Source organism: Lagenorhynchus albirostris, chromosome 6 (assembly GCF_949774975.1).
Source record: "Lagenorhynchus albirostris chromosome 6, mLagAlb1.1, whole genome shotgun sequence".
Taxonomy (NCBI): domain Eukaryota; kingdom Metazoa; phylum Chordata; class Mammalia; order Artiodactyla; family Delphinidae; genus Lagenorhynchus; species Lagenorhynchus albirostris.
The window spans coordinates 39,322,311-39,338,025 of NC_083100.1; the positions used below are offsets into that span (position 1 = coordinate 39,322,311).

The 15,715-nt window shown below is 38.8% G+C and overlaps 2 protein-coding genes across 3 annotated transcripts in view; one reads left to right on the forward strand and one right to left on the reverse strand.

The window, feature by feature from the left end:
• DNAH7 (dynein axonemal heavy chain 7) overlaps positions 1–10,523 on the forward strand; it is a 227,248-nt gene extending 216,725 nt beyond the window's left edge. The window contains exons 63-64 of the mRNA XM_060151173.1: positions 7,922–8,025; positions 10,247–10,523. Coding sequence (XP_060007156.1) covers positions 7,922–8,025; positions 10,247–10,453 — 311 coding nt within the window. The 3' untranslated portion in view covers positions 10,454–10,523. The remainder of the gene's footprint in view (positions 1–7,921; positions 8,026–10,246) is intronic.
• Positions 10,524–11,013: 490 nt separating this feature from the next.
• SLC39A10 (solute carrier family 39 member 10) overlaps positions 11,014–15,715 on the reverse strand; it is a 105,198-nt gene continuing 100,496 nt past the window's right edge. For both annotated transcript variants that reach the window (XM_060152408.1, XM_060152407.1), the window contains exon 10: positions 11,014–13,501. In XM_060152408.1, the coding sequence (XP_060008391.1) occupies positions 13,343–13,501 (159 nt within the window). In that variant the 3' untranslated portion in view covers positions 11,014–13,342. The remainder of the gene's footprint in view (positions 13,502–15,715) is intronic.

Genomic DNA, 15,715 nt, shown 5'->3' on the forward strand with positions numbered 1-15,715 from the left:
CTAAAATATGTGTTCTTTCCTGTTATATACATCCTTCCAAAACTTAATACAGTTAATAGCTAATATGAGCATATGTTCTGTGATTGAAACATTGTGAGGAAATTTATTTTCTTAATCATTTGTCTTTTTAATACTCAGTGGCTACCCTAATGTTTTATTTCAAATTTAATGGAAGGGGCCACTACCTTTCAAAAGTATTATTTTAAAAATACTATCGATTTCTAATTTTACCAAAATGGTGTTGTCTTTAAATGACAATTTCTAAATGACCAATAATGTGCCCTGGTTTTACTAATGTGTCAAAGATAATCCTGCTTCCTTATTCATCACTGAATGGTGAATTCACTGGCTCGCTCTGTTAGACACTGGGGAATATCAACAGTGAAGACTGTAGGCAGGATCTTGACCCTCAACTAATCTGTACTCTGGTGGAAGATACCAACAAGTAGATGTGTCATCACAACAGCGTGTCATCATCCTATTACTGCGCTGGGTGGTTTTACTTTACCTTGACTGTCAGAAATCTCAAGGAGGGTCATAACACTATGAAGCAGTCCTACTACTGTTCCCTGGAAGAGTTGCTTTCCCACTTTCAAAGCAACCACGTATGCCTTCTTTGTCCTGCCCCTTGCCCCCGCATCTCACCTCATCCTTCATTGAAAAAATAAGCAGCCATCAGAATAGGGCTTTTAGCACAACCGAATCCATAAACCTGTTGACTGCTGCACCCTCTGGTAGTTCAGATCCACTGGATAGTCCAGATCTCATTTTTTTCCTCCTGCCAAGGGTTTTTATCCTTCAGTTGTACCCTCTGTTTCTAGAATCAGCAGTTATCTCCCTCACTACTGGATAATTCCTACCAGCATGCAACCAGAATCTCTCATCTTACAACAAATCAACAAATGCCACTTGTCTAAATATCCGTATCCCCTCAGCTACTGTCCCATAATCTCTGCTCCCCTTTGCAGCACAATTCTCGTGCCGTCTCCAGCTTCTCACTCCCTCTTTCCTGTCTACCTTTCATCCTCTCCAGTCAACTGATGCTCTTCAGAATTACTAATGACTTCCATGTTGACATATCCCATGAATTCTCTTCTGTCTTCATCTTAACCTCTTAGCAGTCTTTACCAGTTGACAACTTCTTCTTTCTAGAGACATTCTTCTCATTTTGTTTCTAAGTCATCACCCTCTCCTGATTTTCCCTTTCTTACTGGACACATTCATGCTTTTTGCTAGCTATTCCTCCTCTCAATGTTGGATTTCCCAAGGACCCCAAATGCATTTCTCTTTTCTAATTGCATCCTCTCCCCAAGTGACCTCATACTTTTTTTTTTTTTTTTTTTTTTTGTGCGGTACGCGGGCCTCTCACTGTTGTGGCCTCTGCCGTTGCAGAGCACAGGCTCCGGACGCGCAGGCTCAGCGGCCATGGCTCACGGGCCCAGCCGCTCCACGGCATGTGGGATCTTCCCGGACCGGGGCACGAACCCGTGTCCCCTGCATCGGCAGGCGGACTCTCAACCACTGCGCCACCAGGGAAGCCCGACCTCATACTTTTTGTGTCTTTAAATATTACCTCCTGGATTATATCTTCCAGATTTGAATGTCCAGTGTAAATCTTTCCTCTAAAATCCAGACCTCTGTATCCAACTGCCTGCCTGACATCTCCACTTCTGCTTTCTCCTGGAAATGTAAAACTTATAATGAATTGCGACAAATGGCACCACTGTCCAGCCAGAAACCCATGGATTCTTCGTTCTTCTGCTCCCTCACATACTCACATCACATGCAGTTGCTCATCTACAATGCTGCTGCCACCTCCATTTTTTTTTTTTTTTTTTTTTTTTGGTGCTACGCGGGCCTCTCACTGCTGTGGCCTCTCCCGTTGCGGAGCACAGGCTCCGGACGCGCAGGCTCAGCGGCCATGGCTCACGTGGCTAGCCGCTCCGCGGCATGTGGGATCTTCGCGGACCGGGGCACGAACCCGCGTCCCCTGCATCGGCAGGCGGACTCTCAACCACTGCGCCACCAGGGAAGCCCTGCCACCTCCATCTTTATTCAGACTTTTGCTCTAGCCTCTTATCTTCCTACAAGTGTTACACTCTTATAATCCTTCATTTCTACAGAAGCCACAGAAGTTTTTTTAAAATGTAAACAGATCATGTCACCACTAAGCCCCCATTGAAATTCAGACGACTAAGTAAGTTAATAATGACATTTTCCCTTTGTAGCTAGAATAAACTCTAAACCCTTTACCATGACTATGAGGCCAGGCACATTCTAGCCACTGTCCACCTCTGGAGCCCATCCTGTGCCACCCCACACAGGGCACACTGGACCTTCTCACAATTCCTAGATCACCTCAAGCTCTTTTCTCTTTGGGATCTTTGTAGTACTATTCCTAAGCAGACTTAGCATGGTGGGCGCTCCTCAAACTTCAGGTCTGAGCATATGTTATAGTTCATCAGAAAGCACTTCCTTATGGTTTGACATAAATATACTACCATGTGTAAAATAGATAGCTAGTGGGAACCTGCTGTATAGCACAGGGAGCTCAGCTCAGGGCTCTGTGATGGCCTAGATGGGTGGGATGGTGGGGGAGGGAGGTCCAAGAGGAAGGGGATATGTGTATGTGTATAGCTGATTCACTTCGCTGTGCAGCAGAAAACTAATACAACATTTGCTTTACAAATAATTGAAGAGTGAGGGCTATCTATTGAAGCCCTCACTCCACCTTGTTAGCCTCTCTTACAACTTTGCTTATTAACTTCAAAACATTAATCACACTCTGTAATTATTTCATTTCCTTCCTTTTTTTTTTTTTTTTTTTTTTTTTTTTTGCGGCATGCGGGCCTCTCACTGCTGTGGCCTCTCCCGTTGCGGAGCACAGGCTCCGGACGTGCAGGCTCAGCGGCCATGGCTCACGGGCCCAGCCACTCCGCGGCATGTGGGATCTTCCCGGACCAGGGCACGAACCCGTGTCCCCTGCATCGGCAGGCAGACTCTCAACCACTGAGCCACCAGGGAAGCCCAAGGAAAGTTTTCTTGAAGAGCTGTGGCTGATTCTTAAGTATTTAAATCAGATGGAATAATTTTTTCCCCTCAATTTTCCTTATATCATTATGATAAAAGGCAGAAGATGGCATTTGAATTGAAGTCTGAGTAGTATATGCTGCCCATCAAAGTTATGTTTTTGAACTCAGTTAAAAGATAGAGAAGTTAAAAAAGCATTACCTGAAGTTTATAAACTAGTGAATATCTAAGATTAAACTCTTGAATTTCCAATTGTTATATATAAACTCAGATGTTGTACAAGGTAGTTGGTATTTCCGTTTACACTGATTTACTAATTTAACCCACAACTGCTCTTATTAAAGATCCAAATTTATTAAAATCCAAAATTATCTTGAAAACAGTGGAGCAGGTATAAAGCACAACTTATTTAAAGATCAATAAAGACCATTTAGTGTTCCAAGATCCCATAGTAGAGAGTAGCCATCAGTTAAATAAACCAGTTTACTGAATACCAAAGAATCAGCCCAGGTTTGATTTACAGTAGCTGATAGAGATTCACTAAATCATGAATTTTATTAATTTTATACACACACACACACACAAACATTTTCCCCCAAATACAGATATCCACAGCTTAGCCTTTTTGTCATTCTAGCTTTTTCCTTCGTGCTTAGCAAATTACCAGAAAGAAAAGGAGATTCCATGGAATGATTTGGAGCAATGGAATTTTTCCCAAGGAACAATTTCTCATGGGACCCTAAGGGAAGGAACACAGATCCAACCTGAGAACAACTGGGGCTAGAAGCACAGTTTCTTTCTCACCTCTACCAGTCCACAGTCTGTCTCCTCATACAAACTTCAGGATGTGCCTGGTTCTGGGGCTCATAAAGAAGTCAACCTCATTTACCTAATGTTAAATTAAACATCGTGGGAAAAGCTACTCTTTTTTTAAAATTTTTATTTCATATTGGAGTATAGTTGATTAACAATGTGTTAGCTTCGGGTGTACAGCAAAGTGATTCAGTTATACATATACATGTATCTATTCTTTCTCAAATTCTTTTCCCATTTAGGTTATTACGGAGTATTGAGCAGAGTTCCCTGTGCTGTATAGTAGGTCCTTGTTGGTTATCCACTTTAAATATAGCAGTGTGTACACGTCATTCCCAAACTCTCAGTCTATCCCTCCTCCCCCACCCTTCTCCCCCCAGTAACCATAAGTTCATTCTCTTAAGTCTGTGAGACTATTTCTGTTTTGTAAATAAGTTCATTTGTATCATTTTTAATAGATTTCACATATAAGTGATATCATACGATATTTGTCTGACTTACTTCACTTAAAATGATAATCTCCAGCTCCATACATGTTGCTGCAAATGGCATTATTTCATTCTTTTTAGTGGCTGAGTAATATTCTAGTGTTTATATGTACCACATTCATCTGTTGATGGACATTTAGGTTGCTTCCATGTCTTGGCTTTTGTAAACAGTGCTGCAGTGAACACTGGGGTGCATGTATACTTTCAAACCATGTTTTTCTCTGGATATATGCCTAGGAGTGCGATTGCTGGACCATATGGTAGCTCTATTTTTAGTTTTTTAAGGAACCTCCATACTGTTCTCCATAGTGGCTGAACCAATTCACATTCCCAACAGCAGTGCAAGAGTGTTCCCTTTTCTCCACACCCTCTCCAGCATTTATTTTTTCTAGATTTTTTGATGATGGCCATTCTGACCGGTGTGAGATGATATCTCATTGTAGTTTTGATTTGCATTTCTCTAATGATTAATGACGTTGAGCATTCTTTCATGTGTTTGTTGGCAGTCTGTATATCTTCTTTGGAGAAATGTCTATTTAGGTCTTCTGCCCATTTTTGGATTGGGTTGTTTGTTTTTTATGATATTGAGCCGCATAAGCTCCTTGTAAATTTTGGAGACTAATCCTTTGTCAGTCACATCGTTTGCAAATATTTTCTCCCAATCTGTGGGTTGTCTTTTTGTTTTATGGTTTCCTTTGCTGTGCAAAACTTTTGAATTTAATTAGGTCCCACTGGTTTATTTTTATTTCCATTACTCTTGGAGACAAATTGAAAAAGATCTTGCTGTGATTTATGTCATAGAGTGTTCTGCCTATGTTTTCCACTAAGAGTTTTATAGCATCTGGTATTACATTTAGATCTTTAATCCATTATGAGTTTATTGTTGCATATGGTATTAAAGTGTTTTAATTTCATTTTTTACATGTAGCTGTCCAGTTTTCCCAGCAGCATTTATTGAAGAGACTGTCTTTTCTCCATTGTATAATCTTGCCTCCTTTATCGTAGATTAACCATAGGTGCGTGAGTTTATTTCTGGGCTTTCTATCCTGTTCCATTGATCTATTTGTTTTTGTTTCAGTACCACACTGTTTTGATGCCTGTAGCTTTGTAGTATAGTCTGAGCCAGGGAGGCTGATTCCTCCAGCTCTGTTTTTCTTTCTCAAGATTGCTTTGGTTATTCTGGGTCTTTTGTGGGGTGTTGTGTATTTTGGGGTCATGAGAAAAGCTACTCTATTTTTTTTTTTTAAGTTGGTGGTTCTATAGCCAACTCAATACAATATTCTGTACTGAGTTGAGCATTATTATTATTTTTTTTTTTAGATGTTGGGGGTAGGAGTTTATTAATTTATTTTTGCTGTGTTGGGTCTTCATTTCTGTGTGAGGGCTATCTCTAGTTGTGGCAAGCAGGGGCCACTCTTCATCGAGATGCGCGGGCCTCTCACTATCGCAGCCTCTCTCTATCGCAGCCTCTCTCGTTGTGGAGCTCCAGATGCGCAGGCTCAGTAGTTGTGGCTCACGGGCCTAGTTGCTCCGCGGCATGTGGGATCCTCCCAGACCAGGGCTTGAACCCGTGTCCCCTGCATTAGCAGGCAGACTCTCAACCACTGCGCCACCAGAGAAGCCCCAGCTACTCACTCTTAAAGTGACTTTTAAAGTGGCCACAATGCCATTGTAAATCTATCTAGTGTTAGTGTCATACATTCTAGATGTGTTTGCCTAAGATTCATCTTATCTGAACTACTGGGCACTACAGGGTGACTCAGAGTCATCAACAGGGAGAGCACTACAAAGCAGGAAGGGGACAGGAAGGAGTGAATGAGAGGGCCTGGGGATGCTGTGGCCACCACCCTGTGCTGACCATGGCTCACAGAGGCAAAGGTGTGACACAGAGCAGGAGCACCTGTGAAACAGGACCCAGTTAGTATCTCCTGTCATTTTGTATTTTGTGTTTTCCATAAGGCCCTTATTGACCATGAGAAACAAAAACGTATCTGATTGTCCCTATCACATTTCTTATAAAATTGTTGTTAGGTAGGAGGGAACTTTTATCCCTACTGCCACTTTTCTTAGGTGTTGAAATGAACTCTTCTCTTTACTCTCTCTGACATAATCTTTCCCATGTAAGGAATAGATCATCCTATTGCTTAGAGTCAGAGATTTACTGGACTGTGCTTACAAGTCAGCAAGGCCAGGGTATTAAATGGCTCTCTGGGACCTGTCTGTAGGGTCTCCTCTACTTTCTCTGTTCCCATCTATTATTGTGACTGGCCAGTGGGCTTAGATCTGGCTGGAGACATTAGCATGTAGGATATGCTTGCAGACCTCTCTTGCTCCTGCAGGCAGGTCCACCCCCCACCTGGCCCCAGGCTCAAGATGCATTTTGTAATTCAGCTTTACTAGAGTAATACTTGGGAATTTATTGGACAAGTGCTTTTCCAGTAGTTGACATTTTATTCCAACTATGCTTTCTGTCAGTTAAAACCTGGAGAGAAGAAAAGGTTAAGTCTTCCCTTAACATCCATCACTGGGCTTTCCCATGTGGCCTTTTAAATTTATAACCAAAATTAAATAAAATTCAATCCCTCAGTCCCACCAGCCACGTTTTAGGTGTTTAATAGCTAAATATGGCTACCATATTGGAAAGCACAGATATAAAATATTTCCATCACTGGAGAAAGTCCTATTGGACAGCACTGCCCAAGTAGATTTTTATATCCTTTTACAGAGCGCTTTCACCAGTATAGCTGATTTGATTCTAACTCTACAAGGTAGACAAAGCAGGCATTATTGTTTTACAAATATTTTCCAGTTGTCCTCTGGATAAAAAACAGGTCTAAAGTTAAATGAATTGTTCAAGGTCACACAGCACATTAAGAGATAAAACCTAAGTCTTCCTAAGTTCCTCATTGCTTTTCTTCATATCTGTGCAACAATTACAATGAATATTTTCATGTGCAGATACCCATATTCAATTCATGAGGCTTTTACATAAGTGGATAGCCAGGGCATGTGATCCAGGTTTCATGGATTCCTTAATTTGTGTTCTTCAGCTGTTCGTGTATGATATTGCATTCTGGAGGGAGTTCATCCATGTGTTCTTGCATACAGATTGAGGCGTGGCCTTGGATAGATTCTAAAAGGGGAGGAGAAATTTAACTCTCAGGACATTAGACATCAGCAGAAGGGTATTTTGTTCACATGCTGCCTAGAAGCCACTGGATCCCTACAATTACATTAAGACCTTTTCTTGTAGATTTTGTGGACTCTTAACAACATTATACTCATTGGTCAGTTAAAATATAAACCTGATAGCATTTGCCCAGAGAACTTCACATAGACTAATTTAAAATTCCTTTCCTCTTTTCGTCTTCCACATCTAATTTTACTGAATTAACTGACTAGGCAAAGTATAGCTATTCTTGAAGTAAGAATGTTAACACAAACTTAGAACATTGCCTTCATTTAAAGCAGGCCTTCATTTGCTGACCTAGTATCACCTGCACAGCATTCACCAGCAGGAATTTCAGCTGCAGAACTCAATCAATATGCATATGTAAAGTCTTGTATTAACCTGCTTCTTTTATATTTAGGTGTTTTCATTCATGGACTATTTCTGGATGGAGCTTCCTGGAATAGAAAGATCAAGAAACTTGCAGAATCACATCCCAAAATTCTTTATGATACAGTGCCTGTGGTTAGTATTTTTTAATGATATATACATGGGAGGCTATTTTATACACAGACATACACATATTCTGTCAACTCTTGTTATTCACAGTAGTGTTCTATAAGCTTGCTTCCAACATTGAATTAGTGAATACTGAACTCCTAGGCGAAATATAAGGTTAAGTTTCTGTGATCCTGTGGTCACATTTTTGTTACTTGATCAATATATAACCTTGTTTTATTTGTGTTTCTGTTTATAAAGATACCTTACTTAATATATACTGTTGATTCATTCACACTGAACTCATGGACTGTAACTCATGCCTGAACAAAGCTTATAGTGTTTTCTCTATAAGGCATATCTCAGCCTTCTTGCATTTAGGAACACTAGACAGCACCTCAGCACTACACTTAAGGGCCATTTTAAACAGCGAAATCACCAACAAAAAACACAAAAATGCAAAAACCTTGGCATTAAATAAACCATCAAAAGGATACTTGTTTATAGTTATGAGAATTGAAACAAGGCAGAATATCACCAGGTTCAACCTCAGTTGGGAACATGGTTGCTGGTGACTCATTTTTTGCTGCTCTGAGAATGCCTGTGAATGACTATGAAAGTGCAGAATATTGACATTAGGATTAGGACTAAATTTTAGTGATAGGCAAATTTGCAAATACGGAATCCAGGAATAATGAGGATTGACTGTATACATATATCCACATCCACACACATACATATGTTTATGATTTTTTTTCTTACATATACCTTGACCTAAAAATGTGAAACTTGCAGATTAAAAGATTATTATATGAAAACCATACACATAAAAAATTTTTTTTCTAGGACCCATCTTCAGCATGGGCATACTAAGCTATATAAATACTAAGTTTCTGTTACTGCATCATGAGAAGATGACTAGATAGATTTTCACACAATTTGAAGGGTTGGTCTGGGATAATGATAAAATATAGGCTGAATTTTACATGAATTCTGTTTGTGGGACACTGGGAGCTACTCAAAGGCAATAATCCTTCAGAGCGGCTCTAACAGGTACAGTGAGGGACCAGCTGACAGCCACTTGCAAGAAACCTACCATATATACCAAGATACTGTGGGCAGAGAAAGTTTCAAATATGGGACCCAAATTGAAAGTCACAAGGGCAAATGTTTGCAATTTCAGAAGTTGATTTGGATCCTTTTCTTTCTTTCATATGGAAACTCTTAAGTTTGCGGTGAATAGAAGCATTTTATAAGTGGATAATTCTCCCAAAAAAGGAAGTCATTTAGTAAGAAAAATTCTCATTAAAAAAATCCACTTAGTTGAAATACGTCCAACTTGAGTGTTGCAAGTCCTTGTATTTAATGATATCTGAAAAACTGCTTTATGGAGCTCCACAGTTATGTGGGAGAGAGACTAGCACCCTTATTAATTAGCTCCTTCATACAATTTGTGCTTAAACCTGAGAAACCAGAAAAAGGGCTCCAAACAGTGGGGCTGTTGAGACTTATCACCTCAAGTATTGCTATTATTACTACTGGAAAAAGGAATTCGAGTTTTAAAACCATTGTTTCACCTTTCTGATGACAGTTTGTTCTTTACTCTTACATTCAGAGATAACTTGCCCTAAAATCTTATTGAGATTGGTGAGGTTCAACTATGCTTAACATTCTAGGAACTTGGCTAATGACCCTCTAAGAATAATGTGGTTGTAGTGTAGTTATAAAGGCAACTATGTTTTAAACAGCACAATATACATAATAGGCCCTTTAAAATAGCCACGTAACATGGGGAGGCGATCTCGTTCTACAATCACTGATAAAAATCCTTTCAGAATATTCTGGGATTGGCCTTTAATAAAGCAACATGATTTTGAGTATCAGTGGTGGCAGATAAACCTTTGAAAAAGTATACCTGATTTTATTATTGTAAGCACCAAAGGTCATCCTCAGGTAGGTATGGTAGGGAGATGATGAATAAACAATGGATAGTATGCTTTTTCAGAGAGTAGGTGGAAATGACTCTTTTCTCATTTAGCTTTGTATATACTGGCCCTGAAGATAGCTCTGAGAGCTCTAAAAGAAGAATGTTTTGAGCATGGCAGCACTGCTGACAAAGATAAAATCGATTTAGCCCATAGAAATCTGCAGACATAACTAAAACGTTATGCCAACAATTCCATATTAGGTTCAATTATATGTAAATATAACAACAGCCTTGACTTAAATTTTGTCTACTTTCTTCTAGATGTGGCTAAAGCCTTGTAAGAGGGTAGATATACCAGAACAACCAAGTTATACTGCCCCATTGTATAAGACAAGTGAGCGGAGAGGAACGTTGTCCACCACTGGCCATTCTACAAATTTTGTGATTGCCATGACTCTTCCCTCTGACCAACCCAAGGAGCACTGGATCGGACGGGGTGTAGCATTGTTATGTCAACTTAATTCATAATTAGAAGGTATCATTTCCCTGTTCCTATTTCTTGTTAGATGGTTGAGTAGAAATTATATTTTACTTTTTAAAGAAGTTATTTGGTTTAAATCAATTTGATTAGTTATACTTAATTATAAATTCATTTATGTGCAAATGCAGCCTATATTTAAAATGATTCATACTTCAGTGTAAGGAATCTAACATAAAGACTAAACAAAACACACTGGTATATTTGCTCTTTTTGAATAACTTTATTTTGGGAGCGTTCCATAAGCATTAGGAACATACATAAAATGACACACCACTGTTGACAATGAAAAAAAAACAGCATTTGATCATTTCCAGCTTTATAAATTTTTAAAAAATGATTGATTCAGTTACAATAAAAAAAAAGTTTAGATATTTTAGCAAGTATCACCTTGCAGGACCATAATCACATTTAAGCCACTGACTTACTGTTGTTAATGGAATAAATTCACACTGCATCTACTTACTATAGTATTTCTAAGCATAATTGAATGATTGAATTGAATGCTGATTCAATTCAATCTGATTGAATGCAATGTGATATACTGATTGAATGCAATGTGATATACACCAAAATTCATATGGATGTCACACAGTGACAGCATTGTACAAGTAACATTAATGACCTCCAACAAACACATGTTAAATTAGACTGGTCAAGCTAAAGGGAATGTTGGAGCCAAAGAGAAATGTAGTGGAATTCAGATTGTCTAGTAAGACTTGAAACTATACATTAGGATGATGTGAAAACTAAATACTGGTGGAACCCTAAACAAAACACTAGCAGCAACTGTTACAGCCCTCTTAAAAGTTTAAAGAAATCCAGCAAATAAAGATAATAGCAGTTTTGAGAGGATATAAAACTTTTATATACTTCAGCATAACCTATTTGCTTTAAATCAGGCATTTCTTTTTAAGTCTGGGAGTATATTCCAGCTGTTGCTTTTCATAAAAGTTTTAAAAATAAGCAGACTTAATGCTGGAATGCAGAATCCTCCTTGGGCATTAAAAACCCCAAAATGAACTATAAATATATCTTGGTTCAGAAAGCAAGATATTTGAATTACTTCAAGTTGGCAGTACTAAATAAAATATCAGCACCTTTGAGCTAGGTTGCTTGAGGGGCCAAGCAATGAGATGAGGACTGTCCTAATTCAGTGCCCAGTGCTGAAAGTGATCTACGTATAAAACTCCTACTTGTCACAGGAGGCCATGGAGAAAGCCAGAAATAATTTTTCAAATTCAGGCATAAATTAAGGAAATAACATCTAATAAGCTCCCTTGCTTTACCGCATAAAGAAGAAATACTGGCAACACTCTTAATACCTGAATGCATGTGCTGCTTTCAGTTTTGTTTTTTGTTTTAAAGTTCACGGAGTAAGAGGAAAGGAACTGGGGAAAGGAGGAGGACTAAATGAATACATTTCAAATGGAATGGAACGAGTTTGGCTCTTAAATATCTGAACAATAAGATTTTTAAAGCAGCCACACAGGTAGCCAAGCAGATTAAAACAAAGCTGCCTGCACGTAGTTCAAATACAGTTTACCTGGCATAAATGAAGACCATGTGGCACACAGAGAGCTACATGCATATGATTAATACTACAAATTATTAGGTCAAAATTCAGGATAAACATGGCTTGCATTTCTCACAAATCATTCACAATTTATGGCAGGAGAACAGGGTACCTAAAAAAAAGAGACTAATTCCTATCAGGCACCAACAGCATATCTTGGCACAAAATGATCATGTGATTTCAGCTGAGTTACTGAACTTAAATGCATGTTCCAAGTTACCTGGTGCCATGAGAGCCATGGCATCAATGGAGATCATCCTCATATCTGTTTTGACACTCCACGTACAGATTATGGACACGGTAAACTTGCCGCCTTACAACGTTACCTCCAGCCAGAGCATGTGCTCTAGGTTCCAATGCCAAACTGGTAGAGCACTACGTGCATTTAAAACTTAAATGTCCCAAATAACTAAAGGAAATCTGAATATTTAGACCATGTTTGGGTTCTTCATTTCACTGACATTTTCTAAAGGGTTACAATTTTAAGGAAAAAACATTTTACCACATGCTCCAACCCCTTACCCCCACCAAAAAACCCAAGACAAAAACAAAAGTTTAAAAAAAACAAACAAACCCAAACACCAAGTATAATATTAATAAAAGAACCGTTATGAATCTTTCATTAAACTGAAGCTCACACAAATGTACAATCACAAATTTCAGTAGTTTAGGCTGCAAGTTTAAATCCTATGCAAATATATACAAAAATAGTAACTCTAGATTCAAGAATAAGGGCTTTTCCCAATGCTAAATCCATATTCTAATGCAGCCTGAGCTTTCTTCTAGGTGCTATAGTCTACTTTCTGCAGATTCAAAGCTGTGTCAAGTTGATCCCTATTACCACATGTATACATGGAGCTGAATTAAAGGACAATACAATTCATTTTTAGCACAAAGAAAAGTCTTCCCAAAGTCCATTTAAAATATTTTTAAAGTTTAAGGGATTTTTTTTTTTGGTTCAATTTCTATTTCTGCATAGCCACAGAAGTTTCTACTAATAAAGAGACTACTTTAGTGTTTTATATGATTATTTTTTTAAAAAGTCTTAATCAAACCTATATCAACATCGGTTCACAGAGTCCCGTTTTCTCCTTTCTTTATAACAAGCTTTATATTTCTAAAAGACCCCTTCATGCAGGGAAAACAGTACTGAGCACCGGTCTTTGTGGTCAGGCTCAAATCTGTGAACTTGTAAGTAGTGCAAGCCACTGACTTTTCTTTGAGCAATGTGCTTACAGTACAAGGAACAGATGCAAAGCTGCATGGTAACATTCTTGTAATCAGCAGTGATTGCTGGGAATGGTCAAAACTGGAGGTCAAACACAATTTTGTCTTCATAGAGGGCAATTACCAGCATGATGGCAAATCCAAACAGCAATCCTAAATTCTGAAGAATGAATTGCCCCACTGGACAGAAGCCATGTTCTTCATTGTCACCATCACCATGCAACATTTCTGGAAGCTAAAAAATATTTTAAAGCAATTTTGTATAATATTTTGCTCATTTTTTTTTTTTTTTACATTTTCCTACTTAAGAAAACTAGTGACTAAAGCACAACTACTAATAACTATTTTATTGAAACAATGTTAACCATAACACATATTTTAGTCAAACACTAAGAAATTTTATGCTCTAGCTGTGTACTAAGTAAACACTGTATCTGTACCCTCCTCATCCCCCAACAAATGCACATAATATATGTACTAGTCACTTTTTTAAAGTTACTGTCCACTGACATTTATGCTAAAGTATAAGACAAGTTACTGTTGCAAATAAGACTCTCAGAAAACACCACAATTCCCACATTTACTGATCTGTCTTAAGTTCACTGAGAAAGTAAGATTCCTTTGGGGGATAGTTCATTCAAAATTGTATCATTTCTTCACCCTTTTCCATCTAAAATTCTCATTTCCAACTGCACATTTCATCAAGGGTACACATTAACAGACAATTCCAAAATTGGTATCTCTATGCCCTTAAAAGCCATTATTTTCCTTCCGACAACAGACACAGAAAATAGTATATCAAGGCTACACAGCAGAACTACCAAGTTAAGCACACTGCCATCACAGTGTACTCTATTCTCGTAAGTGATAAAATTTTTTAAATTTTAAAGTTTCCAATATCTTTAAAGGCACAGTGCATTGAAAAGTACAACTCAACTTCTAAAGCACAAGCATATATTACATTTAAAAATAATCCAGGGACTTCCCTGGTGGTGCAGTGGTTAAGAATCTGCCTGCCAATGCAGGGGACACGGGTTTGAGCCCTCGTCCGGGAAGATCCCACATGCTGCGGAGCAACTAAGCCCGTGTGCCACAACTACTGAGCCTGTGCTCTAGAGCCCGCTAGCTACAACTAAGCCTGCATGCCACAACAAGTGAAGCCCGCACGCCTAGGGCCTGTGCTCCTCAACAAAGAGAAGCTACCACAATGAGAAGTCCGCGCACTGCAACGAAGAATAGCCCCCGCTCGCCGCAACTAGAGAAGACCTGCAAGCAACGAAGACCCAATCCAGCCGAAAATAACTAAATAAAATTTCTTAAAAAAAAAAAAAGACATAGTTCAGGGACTTCCATGGTGGCGCAGTGGTTAAGAATCCGCCTACCAATGCAGGGAACATGGGTTCGATCCCTGGTCCGGGAAGATCCCACATGCCGTGGAACAACTAAGCCTGTGCGCTACAACTACTGAGCCTGCACTCTAGAGCCCGCGAGCCACTACTGAAGCCCACATACTGCAACTACTGAAGCCCATGCGCCTAAAGCCCATGCTCTGCAACAAGAGAAGCCACTGCAATGAGAAGCCCACGCACTGCAACGAAGAGTAGCCCCCACTTGCCACAACCAGAGAAAGCCCGCGCACAGCAATGAAGACCCAACACAGACAAAATATAAATTTAAAAAAAATTTTAAAATAAATCCATAGTTCAAAGTATAAAACTTAAATCTTTAACGTGTCTACAGAAATGAGATTCGCTGAAGATGGAATGTATGTGATTATAAGCATAAATTCTTCCCACCCAAACCTAATCAAAATTGCAAAAGAACTATTTCCAATTTTCATGTTCACTTTTCTGTTTTTTTTTCAAGTTTGCAGTGAATATCTACAGAAAGATGACATTGATATGCTACTCTCTATTGGACACTAAGCTTTACTCCAAACAATATCTTGGTGCTTTGGGGTTTAGGGAGGAGAAATGTAGCGTTAAGTACATAACGCCTGCCTAGGAAGAAACGTCCTTAATCATTATTAAATAATGAGTACAATTAATCCAACTTCCATGCTCTGACAGTGCTACAGTATATTTAACAATCACCTGAGGGTCCTATTTAAGAAGTACTTCATGCTGGTCATCTATTCTGTTTAGAAGTCTACGGCAGTAGTGTACGCTAATGGAGGTTACTGTTCTTATCCAGCAGAATTAAGTAGTTGTGACAGAGACCATTACAAATGTCAAAGCTGAATAATTGTGACAGAGACTATATGGTCCACAAGCTTAAATATTTACTATCTGTCCCTTGCCAACCCCTGGATTAAGACTAAAACTGGCCAGTTCCTACCTATGGTTTTAGTAAGAAGACTATTTTATTACGTTTTTCCCCAAGTTTTTATAGTTACAAAAACTTTCAGTTCTAACTTTCCTTAACATTTAAGCATAAACATTGTATGTTT